An 18,192-nucleotide genomic window follows, 5' to 3' on the forward strand; every position below is an offset into this window, starting at 1 on the left:
CATTCAACTGAAAATGGATATATCTCTTTGCAACCAAACATTAAGTCTGTGTTTGCATTTATCTACTTTGTCAAATTAAGCCTCTCACACGCATGAAATGTTTTCATTAATGAATACTCCAAAGGCCTTTGGAAAGAGTTACATGTTCTGTGTTGTGCAACAGGGATCTGATATTCAGCCTTGATGAGCAGAATTCCCTTCAAATACATTCGGTTCTCACAGTCAGCATTTCCGCAAAACGTGACACGAGTAGACCGTGGGATGATGCAGCACAAGCACACAGATTAATGTTCTGATACAGTCTAACACGAAGGTTTGTCTTGTTGTTCGTCCATCGATACACAGCGGATGTCGGGATGCCTGCCTACGTCACTAATGTGCGACGCACATGTCGAGGTGAAAGTGCGAGCTGCCATTTTTTTTTTTTTAGAAAGAATCTTCCTCATTAGTCAAGCAAAGACCAACCGTGAGTCTAGCCGTCACTCCTTACTGCTTTGTTTTATATCTGTGTTTGCAGGCGCAGCGAGGGCACTTCCTGCACGGATATTACGGAAGCTCGCTTTATTTGAATCCAGGTTAGAGCGCAGGCTTCTCCCGGGGCTGCACTGCAGCAGATGGCTGCTTAGCTCGGCTAGCTATCGTTAGCCGTAGCTGTAAACAAACACCGCAGACAGCGAGGGAACCGCGGCGTGTAAACGAGCGCGCACGTCCCCGGTTAGTTCGGTGGATGCGGTCGAGCATTCAGTTAGAAAAGGAGCCAGCGTTAGAAACACAGCGTTAGTGGTGGGGAGGACGCTGCGGGAGGCAGGTTGGCGCTGCATGTCTGCAGGTTCGCGACTCAACTTCAGTTTTGATGACGGTGCGAGTTCCTCGGGACTAGGTCGGAGCTCAGGGCCGGGGTCAGTCGGGTCGCGGGGTAAACGCAAAGTTACGCCGACATGTCGTCGTTCTCCGAGTCGGCTCTGGAGAAGAAGCTGACGGAGTTGAGCAGCTCGCAGCAGAGCGTCCAGACTCTGTCCCTGTGGATCATCCACCACCGCAAACACTCGGGCCTCATCGTCAAAGTGTGGCACCGGGAGCTGAAAAAAGGTGAGCGCTGCTGCTGCTGCTGAAGTGTAATGTACCTGTTGATTAGGTGCAGGAAAAACACGCTGTATTTATAACGTGCAACGTCAGAGATGAGGTTATGGTGTCATTGTAGCTGTTAAAACGTGTAATCAACAACAGTGGTGGAAGAAATATTCATATATTTTAACTTTAGTTAAGTAGTAGCGATACCACAGGTGAAAATGCTCACCTACAATTAAAAGTCTTGCATTCAAAAACTTACCTAAGTTATTCAGTAAGTACTATCTGCAATGTTTACTCAAAGAAACAAGAGTTAACTGATTAATTCTGCAGTAAAACGGACCATGGCAGTGTTTTACTTGTATAGATAGTACTCTTAATGCAGCATTAATGCATTTTACTGCTGTCCTATACTGTTGGGTAGTTTAATCTGCAGCTTCACCTTCGATATCATCATGTCTGTTGTGTTGATGTCCTGTGAGAACCACGTATCTCTGAGATCTTTTCACAAGCTCACAAAGAAAAGCAGTGTTCAGCTTTTTGACGCTGCAGCGTATGAAAATTGTAGCTGTAGTAAAAGTAAAACATTTGTCTCTGAAATGGAAGCAAAGTACCTCAAATTTGTACTCAAGTACGGTTCACGAGTGAATGAACTTGGTTGCATTCCACCACAGATTAACAGAATAACTGAAAGAAGATTTATTAATTTGTAACAGGTTGAAATTGGCAGAGAGGACACTATGAATGATTTCAAAAATGATTGCGATAATACAAGTTGCCAATTCCTTATCTGCTTTCCAATGCCTTGTCGAAGGGAGAGAAAAAGAAAAATACAAAAATCATTCAGGATATCCAGACGTTACACGTCAACAAAACTAATCGTACATTTCTTTGCCATATAAGGAGTGCAGAGTAATGTCCCTTAGTGTTTAACTAGCCAATTTGTCTGACCGTTAGTCTGGAGAATGAGACATTTTAGAAAAAAAAATCAAATCCTAACATTTGAGAAACCGAAAATGTCTGGCAAAGTGTGGTAACACCATAACTACATGTAAACTGTGTTTTTGTATGATGCTTGTAAAAGTATATTCTTCATTACTGAAAATGCTGAAGGAAAAAGGCGCCTCTGTTTGAATGGCTGAAGGGTCAGATTGATTGATTTATATTAATGGAGGTTATTCTTTATTTTCTGAAGCAGTGGAGACATATTAACTTGTACTTTATGGTTTATGTCAGCACTCTTATCCTAAGAAACTTCATCCCTAATGGTACCCATTTGAATTATAATGCACTTACTACTGCTGGGTGACACACTTTAGACACCGGCATAACCTCGGACGTGTGCCAATACATTTTATGGCCTAATAACTGTGAGAACTTTTTTTTCAAGTATGTCTATAATTGATGTCTATGGCTATATATACATATATAGTGTAAAAGTGAACTTTCATTTTCAAATCTCGAAAATGCCATCATTTTGTGTGACCTCTAGCTAAAAGCTCCAGGAAGCTGACGTTCCTGTATCTGGCCAACGATGTCATCCAGAACAGCAAGAAGAAAGGACCCGAGTTCACCAAAGACTTTGAGACTGTCCTGGTCGATGCCTGCTCCCATGTTGCCAGGTAGATTTGAACACAATATTCTTTCAGACAGCTAAAAATAGCGGTCTGTGTAATAACTGTGAGCGGGCCAACATGTGTGTGAAGATAGGTGGCACGCTTACTGCCACGGGCATTTTGAGAATTCTTTCACTATCTTAATGTAGTCCTATAGCAACCTGCTTCTACAGCTGGAGGTTTTTGTAATTTTTCCTTTTCGTTTCTTGTTTTCTACAAAGAATTCTACTAATGGGGCCTCAGGTGTCTCTCATACTAAAATGCAGCTGCTATCCAGCTCTAAAATAAGCTATGGGTAAATATAACATATTTCGTCCAATAGTACAATTGTCTGGCAACAAAACACTTTTTTTTAAATGATGCACACGCTGTTGGGAGGAATTAACTTAACACAGTTTTTGCCATGTTTTGAGCTATAAAAAGTTCCTTTCAATAAATTCTCTCCTTCTTTTTTTTCTACTGTACTGTCCCATCTTCCGGCAGTGAAGCCGACGACGGCTGTAAAAAGCACATGGAAAGACTGCTGAACATCTGGAAAGAGAGAGCCCTCTACAGAGGAGACTTCATTCAGCAGCTCAAACTGGCTATAGAAGACTCCAACAGCCCCAGACCTTCAGGTTAGATCGCCGTCAGATCAGTACATGAATATAGATGGTATAGAAAGGAGGGAGGGGGAGGATTTGGATTTGAGATGGATGCATTAATAGGCTACTTCTGAATTACATTTTAATTGCCACTGTAAAGTAAAACTTTATGTATTGATACCCAGTATTTCTTTTGCCTGCATTCTTAGTCTAGAGCACTTTTCTAGTCTTTCCAACTACTCACTACATGCAGGCTATTTTCCCATTCACACACATGGCAGAGGAGTCGCCTACACATCAGGATCTATCTCATTCATACACATTCACACGCCGATGGCTCAGCCTTCGGGGGGAATTTGGGGTTCAGTATCTTGCCCAAGGACACATCAGCATGCAGACTGGAGGAGCCGGGATTCAAACCACTGATCTTCTGATTGGAGGACCACTCACTCTACCTGAACTGCAACTTCCCCAACAAACCGATCCACATCACACATCATAAAATCCTGAAACTGTAGTGATGGTAGTTTGCCTGTTGTGGAACACTTTGACCTAACTTTTGTCTTAAATTGAGTTTTGATTGCTGAACAGTATAATACTTAACTGAATGATAGTTAACTGCCATTTTACTTTTAATTTTTTACATTTCCGGATTTCTTTTTAAAGAATGACATAAAAGCTAACGAAAGTGGAATTTAATTTTACATTCTGTAAACGTGCCTGCAGAAGAGAAGAAGGCTGTGAAACGAAGCTATCAGAAGATCCAGGAAGAAGAAGATGATGAAGATGACGACTACAGGAGCCACATCTCCCCTCACATTGCAGACATCTCCGCAACTCAACTAGTAGGAAGCCAATAGTTCACATGAATTGCACAAAATGCTGAAATGCCTTCACAAGTCAAATGTTTCTCTGCTTTTCGCTCGTTTCTCTTTGCACTGGTCTTGTTCCTCACCTTAGTCTTCTCCTCTCTCTCCCTGATCATTTTGACTTCTGTTCACTTTCTCCCTCTCTTCCCTTTCTTGACACTTTCAGACAGAGGAGCTGGTGAAAGCCCTGCAGGACTTGGAGAACGCCGCATCAGGTGACGCAGCAGTTCGTCAGAAGATCGCCTCGCTACCGCAGGAAGTCCAGGACGTTTCCCTGCTGGAGAAAATCAGTGGTAAGACCAGTGGCTTTAAAAAATAATTAGTGTTCAGCTTGATCAGAAATACATTCTGCTTGGACTTTTTTTATAAAGACACTCGGCCTTAATTGTGTTTTTTATTTTATGATGTTGTTTAAAATTACTTATATATCCTTCTTTTTTGTTTTTGTGGAATTTCCACATCTTCATAGTGGGACTGTCTCTGTTGAATAGTCTAGGGTTTGTGGCGAGGATTGTCAGATGTATTTTAATATGAGATCAGTGATAAACTTAAGTGATTGTCTTTTTGGAGTCAGTAAGTTTTGTATTTGATGATGAATTGAGATGATGACAACACTAAAATTAAGTTTTATTTGTATAGAACATTCATAAACAAAGGTTACAAAACACATGCTGACTAATATAGAAAACTAAATAAAAATGAGTAAACATTGAGCCAACATACTGTTTATTGTAAGAGGACGTAGTAACATAATAATAATAATAATAATAATAATAATAATAATAATAATAAATTCAATTTATATAGTGCTTTTCTGAACCCAAAGATGCCTAACATGTCTGAAGTATACATGTACATAAAGAAACACTTTGGCATCATTGTAGACAAGGAGGCAGCAGACAAGCTGTCGAAGACGGTGGATGAAGCGTGTTTGCTGCTGGCGGAGTACAACGGCCGGCTGGCTGCAGAGCTGGAGGATCGGAGGCAGCTGGCCCGCATGCTGACTGAATACATCAACAGCCAGAGGGAGGCTCTCATGGAGAGAGAGAAGAAACTAGAGGCAAGGCACTGCAGACACAACTGTAACAGTAGACCGAGAACTGAAATCACTGATTTATAATGAGATTTAAGTTACTCCTTGATGAATTTAACAGAGCACTTTCATTTCCAGAAAATGAATTGTCCTTCGGTTGAGAAGTAAACAGTCTGCCCTGATTCAGATAGCTAAGCTGTAATTAAATCGGCATTGATCTTAATGTAATCACATTTTTGCCTTTTTGAAGTCTGGACGTGTAATACATAAAAAAAGGATCGTACAATCTACACACAGCTTGTATTTGAATCAACAACTCAGAACATTAACAGTCTGACCAAAAACCATAACCAAAAACTCAATGTTGTAAACATTCACTACAGTATATTGACGGACTTCCTGATTCACCTTTCACCTACTTTACTTTTCACACACTGTTGAGTTAATCCAGCTCGTTTACAACTTGTCTGATCATCTGCCTGCTCGTGTTCCCTGCATACATACACGTTGACAGATTTCGGATGTTATACACCATAACTATCTTTTAAAGCCACATTCTTTGACCAAAATGTTTCAAACATGCCAGAAAACTACAAAACGTTTTAAAAGAATATTCTGATAACTAATTTGTATTTGTATCTAATTTTTTTCATGCTTGTAATATGTAATCTTGTCCTCTGCAGGAGTATAAGCAGAAACTGGCGAGGGTGACCCAAGTTAGGAAAGAGCTAAAGTCCCACATCCAGAGTCTCCCCGATCTCTCCCTCCTGCCCAACGTGACCGGGGGGCTAGCCCCGCTACCCTCGGCCGGAGATCTCTTCTCCACCGACTGAGAGGTCTTTGCCGAGACTACCCCCATGCCCCCAACCCCCCCACCAGACCCAAACCCAGCCCCATGTTTGATTTACAGAACACTTCCAGCTGTGTTACCAGTCAGAGGACACATGTGGTCAAACCTCTCCCAGCAGCCAGCTCACCTGCTGCTCCAAACCTGCAGGACAAGACTGAGGAAGGGACATTAAAACCAGGTTTGGTGAAATCAAAGCGCTGTGCAGAGGAGAACACACCTGATCGGCCTGGATTTCTTTCAAGACTTGCTCGATCGACAAGGATTCCACTCCACCAGCTTAGAACGAGTTTGTTTCCTGTCTGTTTTTACTTTTTTTTAGGAGGCGGGGCAAAGAAGCAAAGCTTAGACGGACATAAATGTTGGCTGTCAGGATGTGTCAATCAAAGTGTCCATGTTTGGTATGTTGTGGACTCAGTGAGGAGAGGAGGCCGAGATGTTGTGACTACACTGTGAAAAGGATGTACCATTCATTAGTTTTATTTTTTTGGTTTTCAGTTGGTGGCTTTTTATTGACCCATAGGTGGTCTTGATGTGTGTGTGTGTAAAATTAGGAAGATAAGATTGGGCTCAGTGTATGTTGCGTTTTGGTTTCTTCATCAATGCACATGGTAAACAGCTTCTAGTCACCATACTCATTTTAGTAACACTTCACAAAGGTGATTAAATAGGATTTGTCCTCCATAGATAAAGTCGTTAGACATGCTCTGTTTTTTGTATCCCCGTTTGCAAGCATTTTACTCGTTTACAGACTATAATTTTGAGATTCAAAGTTCCCATTTGTTTTCTTGCATTCATTTGGACAGATGCTTGAAATACATTAATTATTTCATCCATGTGTACTAGACAGGGTTTCAGTTTTTACAAATAAATCCTGTAAGTTTGAGGAAACTACTCAAAACGTGCTTGTTTGCTTTCCAATAAACTACCCGGGCTATAATGGAACAAAACCCTAAAACTAAAAAAATATAATATTCTTAGATGTCAACAGGTGAGAAGTTTTAGTGTATAGAAATAATGAAATAACAAGATAAGTAGATTGTGACCTTTTATATATCACGTGTTTTGGTATAAAACCAAACATTGGATGTAGTGTAAAATGGGCTATGTTTAATGATCCCCAATTCACAATATTAAAGTCCCCCAATAGTATTAAAATAATAATTTGTATTGGCTAGTCCTACCTGTGTGTAGACTTTCAGTAATGAAACTAAAAAGTAGCAGCAACATATTCACCTCTGCGCTCATTTTCTCAGGTTTCTCTTTTTAAAACGAGTCAACAAACCTCATTAAAAATCCCAGAAATTGAGATTAAAAAGAAATGGAAATGTAAAAAACAGTTTATAATTTCCTGAACAGTACTTTTTATGACAAGACCTGAATAATATGTATCATTTGTTTAGTTCACATTTGATTTTCAGCTGCCTGTATAGAGAAAAACAATAATTTGAGAAGTTTTATACAATGGAATAAAAACGGTTTATTTACTCTTTGTTAAAGGTTCAGAAGCCAATCAATGTCCTGCTGGTGAGATGAGTGTTTTCTAAAGTTAAAGATCATTACAGTTACTGTGACTTAGCTGCTGATGCAACATGTTCGGGTGAGAAATGCTGCTGCGAGTCCTTTGCGGTGAACTCTCAAAATGATTGGTGTCTCCTGGCAGTCTGCCGCAGCATATTTCAAATGGCAGATAATAATGTTCAGCTTCAGCAGTGTTTGTTAAACCGAAGGTGTGGATGTAGTTATCAGACATAGGTGCGGTCACAAAATGGATATTTGGGACTGGGAGCGTTAAAATGACCTGTGGCTTTGAAATGTTCCGTTATTTGGTTCATACTTGATTTAAAATAAAAAAATGAAAGGTGTCCAATACAATCACACTATTCTCTCTGCAGAATTATACTGTACTACCATGACTCTACCAGTAGGGGTAGTACTTTTCTGTAATGAAAGTGGTCCAGTGGATGTCAATAAACTGGAACCATGTAAATGAATACTATGTGTATTTTTAAATCAATTAATGGTAAATACAGTATACTTACAGAAATCAAAGCGCACACCAGCTTATAGATTTTTGTTAAAATAGGACCTTTATTAGTTAAAATCCCACTTTCCATTAAACAAAACTTACAGAATACTATGATTTTTTAATTACATGTTTTGACATTTTTAAGGTATGTTAAACAATTACTATATGACATGTTATTTTATGAGTTTTAAGTTAAACACTATACTAAGACTATTGTATAACATGCTGACATACGATACAATGACTTTTTTTACATACTATACTATGCCTTTTTTATTACATACCACACCATGAATATGTTAACATTTATTACATATTATGTATAAATGACAATTCTATTACCTACTGTGAAGTTTTATGTCACTTATGATAAATACTGGTGATTTTTTTTATCTTTTGTGTGAAATGTTGTAGGATGACTTTTATTTACATTTTTGACATACAATACTATGACTTTTTATTAATACATTTTTAGTATACCATGTAGAAAGAGGTAATAAAAAAGTAAAATTATAGCATGTCGGAAAAAGTAATTAAAAAAGTCAGGATAGCATGTCAAACAATGTCATAGTATAGCATGTGAAATAAAGTGATAAAAAAGTCATAGTATATCATAACAAAATTGAAATTTAATTTCATTGAAGTCATAGTATAGTATGTTGAAAAAAGTCATAGTATAGTATAGTATGTTGAAAAAGTGATTAAAAAGTCGTAGTATAGTATAGTATGTCGAAAAAAGTGATAAAAAGTCATAGTATAGTATAGTATGTCGAAAAAAGTGATAATATAGCATGTCGACAAATTTCATTAAAAAACATATTATATATCATATTATAGTATCTCGAAAAAAGTCATACTATATAGCATGTCCAAAAAAGTCATAAAAAACTCATAGTGTAGCATACAAAAAGTGATAAAAAAGCGATACAAATTTCATGAAATAAGTCATAGTATAGTATGTTGTAAAAGTGGTTAAAAGTCATAATATAGCATGTCAACAACTTTCATAAAAAATCCTAGTATATAAAAAGTAATAATAGTGTAGCATGTCAAAAAAGTAAAAATATAGAATGTAAAAAAGAAAGCGATAAAAAAAGATAAACTATAGCTTGTCAAAAACATTTATAAAAAGTCTTAAAGATTTTCTTTAGTGTCTTGCACATTGAGTCCACATGTAAAAATGAAGATTTAGGCTACACAGGAACTATATCAGTCCTGATATAATGTCAGGCTGCCTATCATGTTTGGACGTATTGTATTTGTTTTGATTTCCCAGATGGTTAGGACTCCTCGTTCCAGGCGGTACGTGTCCCATTCCTGGTGTTGGATCACCTTTTACAAATCTCCACCATTGTCAATCAATTTTTAGTGGTTGTTTCAGCTCACATTCATCGCATACACGCCTGCATGACATACCTCAAGTGGGATTCGATGTCGGCTGTCGGTGTCCTTAACCACTGATCCACCTCTGGTGCTGATGAACGCAGGGGAGAGATCTGGAGCTCATGACTTTGGGCTGCTTTTAGTAGTTTTTACTGGAATTGCTTGCAGACATTGGGTAGGGTTTTTTCCAACATTGACATATCAACCTATACTGGTGACTCTCTCTACAGCCATCTGAGGCAGCTGGCAGGTCGAAGGCGGACTCTCAGCTGAAGGACTTTCTGTGAACTGGCATGATTTCATTACATTCTGCAAAATCAAGACCAAAATCGGACCCAATGATAAACATAAAGAAAACGTATAAATACAGCCAATATTTTCTCTGATGCTGTTGTTTACCTATGTAGGTAATATGGAGGAATTCAAAATTTATACTGTAAAAGGTTCTTCATAGCAGCTTTAAAGTATATTTTGATGTACTTTTGTTCTTACTTTTTCAAATTTTGAATGCAACACTTTTGTGGTGTTACTATTTTTACTTTAGTAAAATATCTGAGTACTTCTTTCACCAGTGATCTTGTCCATCAATGTATACACATTCCACCGTAGATGGGCTTACTTTTTCAGGGATCAACGCAACGTATGGTAAAAAGGTTTTTAAAAAGAAGTTTTCTTTAGAATCTGTCATTTGGAATGGTGACTGTTCATGAAAAGATTCTGTGATGTCATAAAAAGCAGAAGTCTCACACACAACTAGAGACATTCCGATATTTAAGATGTAAAATGTATGTAAGTACTGTAAGTATTATTTAGTTTGTCTGATAAAACCCATCTGAGTGGGTCATTTTCCAGTTAGGGCTTTGTATTTAAAAAGATACCAGTGAGTGTCACGTCTCTTGGAAAGAACATCACTGTATCATATAGAATAAAATACTATAATGATGAGATGTATGAGACGGTGATGTGCCTCTATTGAGAGTTTATTTTTCCTCTCCATGCAGGTACACAAACACACCACTAAACAACAAATAACACCAAGCAATAAAATTATAGAATGTTTGCAAAATTTTATTTCAAATCAAATACAAATACAACATTATTAATCGGTCGAGTAAAGTAAATTTGTTATTATTTCATTGCAGCTAATTATGGTATTGTAGCCTACTACAGAAGCACTCATAACGGTTAGTGGATGTGGAGCATTCTATTATTTTATTCTAGTTTAATATATGGATACAAATAATAAGTGGATTAAACATTTTTTTATTCTCACTTACTTTAGTAGGTGCAACATAATGAAGAAGCAGTTACTGTTGTTAGACTTCTGTACTGGCTCTGTCTTTCACAACGACATAGATGAAGCTGCTGATGTTCTTCAGTTTATCACTATCGAAGTTCACCAGCAGCACGCTGGAGCCGGCTCTGGTGGGACTGAACTCAATGCTGGTCTTGGCTTCCTGAATGGGGCCCACATCTCCGATCCTGCAACAATACACAATGAGCATGGCCGGCCAGAAAATCTGAGTTTTCTGTTTCTCTATTCTTATGAATGTAGTACAGGAAAAAACATTTCCATTGTATATACAGTATGTCATACTAGTTTTTAAGATATAACATTATAGAAGTAGGAATCATTGTGTGGCAATTGAGAAAAGTTCACATTGATTTAAGGTGCATTTCAGTTTTTGTATACCATCATGTACATAAATGTGTAAATATGCTACAATAATCTAATACAGAAGGAAATAACGCATAGACATGCTGAAAGAAATATGATGCTTGAATCAGCTCACGACAGTTGTGTTTGATTGACGTACCTCGCTGTTATAGGTTTGCCACCAATGAGGCCGGCGCCTTCTACAGTAAAGCTGCAGTCCTGCAGCAGTTCTGGTAAAGTGTTCAACAGAGCCAGCTCTGCCACCACTGTCTGGTTCACTGTGGCTTCTCCCAACAGCTGCATGGAGGTGTTCAGATAAACAGGTTTCATGGTGGGAGAATATTTTGGTTTATGGGAACCAGAGTGATTTAACATGAAGGACATTCAGATTCTACAAAGACAGATACACAGAACTAAAACTACAACATTAGTGTGCAGTTTTATAAGACAAAACTTTAAAGTTTAACTAATGTAATGCATCTCACTACTCAAGTTCTTGTTTGGCATTTTGGTATGTAAAATAATTGATTAATTCACAATGGCTTTTCTAAAATGAGTGAATACATTCATGAATATATTTCTTTCACCCACGCTCATACCTTGATCTCTACATCTGGCTCGTCCAGCACAATGGTCTTCTCAGCCTTTTGGTAATCTGTGTTCTGCTTGTCGATGGCGATGGCTGTCAGATGGATCAACCTGTCAGGGCTGATCAAAGATCCGTAATGGTCATAGTCCACGCTGAGGGACAGGGACCTTTCTGAAAAAGCAAATACATTACGTACATATTAGTTAACATTTCTATGCAATGTCGGCAGGAGAGTGGGATTTTCGACACAGAGGCAGGGATGAACACTATGGTGGTGTAGATCGGAGCTAACCTTCTCCAGAGGGCACCTCCACTCTGTCTGATGTAGTTCCACACCTCTTCGTTTCTTGTCTGCCGTTGTAACCGACAGCTTTGGCGAAGAACAGGAAGGTGCAGATCTTTGTCTCCAAGCAGTTGTTAGTGAGGACAGCCTGCACGTCAAAGTCCGAGCCCACCATCATGTTTTTAGCCAGTTTGATCTGAAATGAGAATTTCATAATGCGTTGTTTCATTTACTTCATGGAGTTTAAAATTATACAAATGCACAATTATATTTTACATTTCTAAATATAAACAGGTTTGCTAATAAGCTAATGCAGCATAGACATAGATGAATTATGATTATATTTAACTGGTTTTCATATTAGCTTACATGCCAGTTAGCAGTATTTAACTACTCTATAGGCCTACTTCAATCAATCAATCATGGTTACTTGTGACTGCTGCTCTTTTATCATTGTGCTCATTGACAGATATCTCCTATAGTATAAACTGACCTCTGTAGTAATGTTTTAACTAGAAAATTCCCTCTGGGAAAATTTTGAAAGGGCCACGGGGGCTACTGCCGGAGTGTATATACATTATGATGAGATTCTTCAGAGATTTCAAACGAGACGGAGTTGTTTTAGAGGCAAATACAGAGACTGCTTGCTGAAAAACTGTCCCTGAAATGAACGCGCATCAGCAGTTTTGCATGAATTTAACTCTAAAATGGCTCCGTCTTGTAACGTTACATTATTATCACATAGCGTGGTGAATGTGCAGGTCACAACTTGTCCACAAAATTGGATTGTGTATTTGATGAGTTTGATAAGGGAAACCAGGAAATCCCATTAGCCTCCTCAGCATAGCTCTGAGCAGCTAAAAATAGCTTACACCAACAAATAAAGGTAATTAACCTACTGCTGTGACTATAGGGATTATGGCAATGGGCCAATTTGCCAAAGTGTTGAACTATCCCTTTGTTTTTGTTAAGATTTTTTTTCTGGCATAGACGCCTTGTATTTAGCAGTGGACAGAGAGGAAACATGGGAGAGAGAGGGGGATGTGACACACAGCAAAGGACCTCCGGTCAGGATTCTAACCAGGGACGGCTGCATACATGCGTACATGGCATGCGCTCTAACCACTCAAGCACCTGCGTGCTGGTTAACTATCCCTTTAACTGCAGCTGTGGCCTGAGGCTCGTTAAAGGGTTACCGTGGCAACTTGAAGTCCCCACCAGGCAGAGGGAGACAGAAACGTGGAGAAACAGAGCAATTTTTCTGCTTCTGCGCTGGTCTCACATTTCGGCTGTTTCTGAGAAAACCGTAGGTACTATCAGAAACATAAACACACCGTCATCGCTGTAAGGACTTCCCGAACGATTTCATATGATTTTGGTGTTTCTGCAGTAAATATTTTGGAAACAGCTGCAAGTTTAAAACGGGGGTCCTCTCTCTGCTTCTTTCAGAAAATTTTGTATTGGAGTCAATGAGGAGAAAAGACAGACATGGCTGCACTTAGAGGCTGCTAATTCAAATTCTGTAAATCTCACTGATTTTTTGAGCACATTGTAAGAGACAGGACAAGTTTGTATACAAAATTGGAAAATATCATATGCGTAGAGTGTAAATTGTGGCCGGGAGGAGTTTGGAAAGAAAGAAAATCTGAACTATTTTGGGGTGCTTCACACTCAATGATAAACGATGATGTCACCCACTCCGCGCAATACACACCCATTGTAATCTCCTAATTTCTCCCAAAACGATCATGGTCATTGAACAGTGATTGATCAAAAACTATATTACCTATTGAAATGTGGATTGACACACCAATACACAAGACTCGTGTCTACATTTTAAAGTTTAAATGGAGTTTCTAGGTGAAAATTATGCCTGAGCAGAAGACGTTTGAAAAACTACAATGATTGTTCTTTTTTTTTTGCCCGTCCCATTCATTTCAATGGGAAACTTTCGGTAGTTTTTCGCGACTTACGTCGCGAAAAATTTGTATTTGGCTAAGAAAAGTAATAGCACACCGATCCCGATCAAACTGCACGTTTTGATATATAATTTGTCCTACAACTCTTAAAGCTGTAGGACTAGTAGCGAATCGAAATTCGTCCGGAAGGTGAAAAATAAGTAGGAAAAAATCCACTGGATAACAATAGGTGGTCGGGGCTTGCCCCGTGGCCCTAATTAAGTTCTTTTTTATGGTATGTTCCAACAGAATTTTCTCTACCACGTATACACAGTAAAAAAACACCTTGAGGTGGAGCCCTGGCTCTTTTCCTCGCTGCTGCAGCTTGTTGTGGTGTTGAGCCTTCTCATACACCTGCCTCTCCTCCTTTGAGCCTGGAAACAGAGGAGTTTTGATAGACATAGTTCTGTGCAAGACTACATCTTAAATTGAGGTAGTTGACGTCATCTGTGTCTATATTTATACAGTGTGAGATGTATGTAACATGTGTGTCTATGATAACAGTTGAAAAGAATCATAATGTGACTATGAAAGCTTCATTGTAGACAACTGGACCTGCTTTAAGATGTTTTTCGCTGCTCATCCAAGACACTTCTTCAGGTCTGGAGTTCTTCTGAACTTTTGGTATTTTTTCTTATAATATATATAATGTGATTACAAGCCACAAATTTGATTACATGGTCAATGTTTTAATCAAACAGTTTCAGATATATATTTAGAGTGTGGAGGAGTCTGTAGTACCTTCCGGATACTTGTACTGGTGTGTGATGTCGTGTCTCTCATCTGAGCCAACAGCTTTGGTGCTGATGAAACGTCCAACAGATTTAGTTGATCCACTGTACTTGACAAATTCTCCGGTTGACAGGCGCACCAAGTCCACGACATCAGCATTAACCTGCCTCCACCAGCATCATGAGATATATCATCAACTAAATACTAAACGTTAAGACATTCAGTCAACAGTAGTTGAAACAGGCCTGCAATTATTGACAAGCAACTGACAGAATCTGTAACAGCAGAACAAGATATAATCAAATATGATCTGTACATTAATCAGGCTGGTGGGTTACCTCGGTTCAGGTGTTGTCATTAAATAAAATCTCTAACTTCTATCATCATCATCTCAGTGAACAGAATCAAGCTTAAATGTAAACTATACACACTAAAAGGTTCGAGCATAAACTCACCTCAGCAAAAATAAAGGGGGCATCATACTTCTTGGTCAGCTCTCCTTCCCTGATGGCATTCAAAGAGGATGGTCCGCAACAGAAAACACCTGACAGCATCACACATCCAGAGAGAATTTCAGGAGGAAGGAAACAACAAAAATGGAGAATATCAAAAAAAATGGCGAAAGAGGTTTTACTTGATACAAGAGGAAATGCCAAATCAGGTGTGCCAGGCGCATTAATAACTGAGATGAGTAAACATGCCCAACACAAACAACTGGGCATTAAAATCAAACTTTACCGTCACTTTTCTCCTGTGGGGTTGGGTCACTGGTCTGCCACCCATCGAACTCAGGTCCCAAATCAGGACGCGTCATCCAGCTGTCCACCCAAACGTGGAAATTCCTGAAAAAAAAAAGAACACAAAAATCTTGCTTCAATCTGTACCGACAACTGACAGTTGTGTTTTGTGCAACAACTAATCACTGCTTCACACTCACCAAATTGAATCACTATGAGATATTCTTTCACCGTCTTCATCATAAAGATGTTCTATCATCAGGTTGGCATCAGTGTCGTGAGCCGATCCAAAGTTAGTAACCACTCGACATGGGATGCCCAGACCACGGGACACTGGAGGAGGGAGGAGAGCCACACAGCAGCTAACTAAAGCACATACTGGAGATAGCAACTGTCATCAAAGACTCTTAATAAGAACATCACATAGAAATGTCACTGGGGATAGAGGGCTTCAAAGCTATGATATTAGATTCTAAATTTAGGGTTCGGATAAAAAGCTTGGATTTTGTTGTAATTGAGATGAAACAGATGGTGTGTTTATGAGAGAACTGCAGCAGGCGTCCATACGGTTGGTACCATATTGTAAATGCATGCATGTATCATCACATCTCTTTTGTGTTAAGATGACATTATGTCAAAATGACATGTGAATGCTCATCTGGTCTGAAACCAGACTCTCAGACATAATGTCCTCCTACCTGTGCATGCAACCGCAGCAAAGACCCAACATTGGCCATAGCGGACGGGGCCGCTTTCTGCCCACTGGTGCAAAATGTCCCCGCTGCCAATCCATGTTCCTGGGTAAACCCCATCTGTGATCTCTCCCCAGTTTCCCACCAGCACACCACTGTCGTCATTACTGTTGATCTATGTGCACAGACGAGAGAGACAGAGAGAGAGACATTCTTATCAATGCATAGATTTGTATGTTTGTAATGTTGACATTAAGTGAGTGCATCCTCAATATCGTATATAACCTAAATATAGTGCATGGTCCTACAGTAGAAGTAGAGCTGATGATTTCTCATTTAGCTAGTTTGGCTTGCTTCTTTGCTGCATCTTTCTATCACAAAAGTTGCCCGGGGAGACGAGAACATTTCAAAAGAAGGAGAGAAGTTTCCCCCTAGTCCCCCCTTCAGAACAATGTGTGGCCCAGAATGTAAATTAGCAGAGAGAAGGTTGATTATTATTTTGGTGCACCATAGTATTCTCTGTCTACACAACTGAACTGAAGGCTATTCACATGCTGGTTAAATGGTATCCACGGGGCTGTACTAAAGCCTGGACACAGACCTACCATAGCACTCACCACCCTGGTCACATAGATGGGATTTCTCCTGGCAGAGCAGTCTTCGTCAGCATCAGAGACAAACTTTGGATTTTCATCCAGGAGCTTCAGACAGATATCCAGTATTCCTGGTTCAAACTAGAGACAGAGGAGATGGAAGGATATTAGTGGAACTAGTTTAAGCATTTATATAATTTTTATTACTATGATTGATTCATGTAATTAGCATTTAGAGATTATACATTCTGTGTCCACTTACTAGGCTATTGAATGAGCATTGTTTGACATTGTGTGTACCTGTCCAAAGTTCCAGGGTTTCCCTTTGATTCGTTTATATGTTCCTCTGTACACCTGCCCACATTGTGCTAAAACATACTCCCGCCTCTTCGTCTCACTGCGCATGTAGACAGCATCACCTGAGTAGTTGGACCATAAGTTATCTTCTTTTTTAAACTTACATTTGGTAGTGCAAATGGTGTAAACACAACAATCATTTAAAAGAATATTAAATACTTTGGAGAATTAAAAACATTATGTACTCACTGGAGCACCAGGCATTAAAAAGCAGGGTGAACTGTCCTAAACTGGTCTTCAGCCCCTCATGGTCCAGAGTCAGAGAATAGACCCCTATGGGGGCGTTGGCCGAGGAACTGATAGACACAGACACTGTGTTTCTGGTGGGATCATTAGTGGCAGATGCGCTCCACTCACTGTCCAGTGTGGAGTCACTTAGACCAAAGGAAACCTTAGTGTCTGATTCTTTTCTGGGTAACGGGCCTGGAGAGAGATGGACATGGCTATTACATACACCCAGATGAGAGAAACACAAATCCACATGCATGCATCTGTGCAAAATCCCTCCAAATATATTTCACACCCACATTCTGCATACGAACATGTAAATGTAAGCACAATGAAAGAAGAAGCATACCAGTTTCTACGATGAATGTGAAGCTCGTTTCACCGGGTTTGAATTCTCTGCTGCCAGGTTTAAGATGTAAAATCACATTGAAGGGCTGTCCCCTTCTTACAATCAAGCGCTCCTCTCCAAACAGGTCTGTGTGATGGCTGCTGCTGTTGCTCTTAATGTCAAGATCACAACGCTCAATATCCAAGACTGTGTGTAGAGATGAAAACACAATAACTTAATGACTTTATCTAAAGTTGATCATCTTTCTAATCTCCTGATAATATATCAATAGACATCACCAGCAAGTCAGACACCCCCCTACACAGATAGTGTGCTTGAGATCTGACATATCTAATGTCAACCACCATTCCTGCTCCTCACATTTCAAACTTGGCTGTCAATCTGAAAATTCCAAAATGTTTTACTCTTTGAAGTAACACAGAGAGAAACAGCATGCTCAGTTGCAGATCACACACATTGAAACTTCTACAGTGTGAGACACATTGTTTTTCTCCCCCCTTACCTTGACTCATGTCTGCAGGGAAGTTCTAGTACCTCGACTTCTGTGGAAAGTAACACTTCGTCTGCAGCCTGTGCTTATTGGTTAAT

General features: G+C 39.3%; 2 protein-coding genes across 2 annotated transcripts; one reads left to right on the forward strand and one right to left on the reverse strand.

Moving 5' to 3' along the window:
- The first annotated feature begins 411 nt into the window (after positions 1-411).
- Positions 412-7,510, forward strand: rprd1b (regulation of nuclear pre-mRNA domain containing 1B). The gene is made up of 7 exons (XM_084015931.1): positions 412-1,089; positions 2,561-2,690; positions 3,168-3,301; positions 3,995-4,113; positions 4,304-4,430; positions 5,022-5,197; positions 5,854-7,510. Exons 1-7 carry the CDS (start codon positions 939-941, stop codon positions 6,001-6,003), a joined length of 987 nt encoding a protein of 328 aa, XP_083872057.1. The 5' UTR covers positions 412-938; the 3' UTR covers positions 6,004-7,510.
- Positions 7,511-10,742: 3,232 nt separating this feature from the next.
- Positions 10,743-18,184, reverse strand: LOC311017319 (protein-glutamine gamma-glutamyltransferase 2-like). Its single transcript, XM_084015570.1, has 15 exons — positions 18,107-18,184; positions 17,605-17,790; positions 17,217-17,450; positions 16,971-17,089; positions 16,683-16,811; positions 16,084-16,252; positions 15,586-15,718; positions 15,387-15,490; positions 15,104-15,192; positions 14,658-14,811; positions 14,202-14,290; positions 11,968-12,154; positions 11,686-11,846; positions 11,247-11,383; positions 10,743-10,911 (listed from the first exon to the last, which is right to left on the reverse strand). Exons 1-15 carry the CDS (start codon positions 18,114-18,116, stop codon positions 10,746-10,748), a joined length of 2,067 nt encoding a protein of 688 aa, XP_083871696.1. The 5' UTR covers positions 18,117-18,184; the 3' UTR covers positions 10,743-10,745.
- Between the last annotated feature and the right edge of the window lie 8 nt (positions 18,185-18,192).

Source organism: Eutrigla gurnardus, assembly GCF_963514095.1.
Source record: "Eutrigla gurnardus genome assembly, chromosome: 8".
NCBI lineage: Eukaryota > Metazoa > Chordata > Actinopteri > Perciformes > Triglidae > Eutrigla > Eutrigla gurnardus.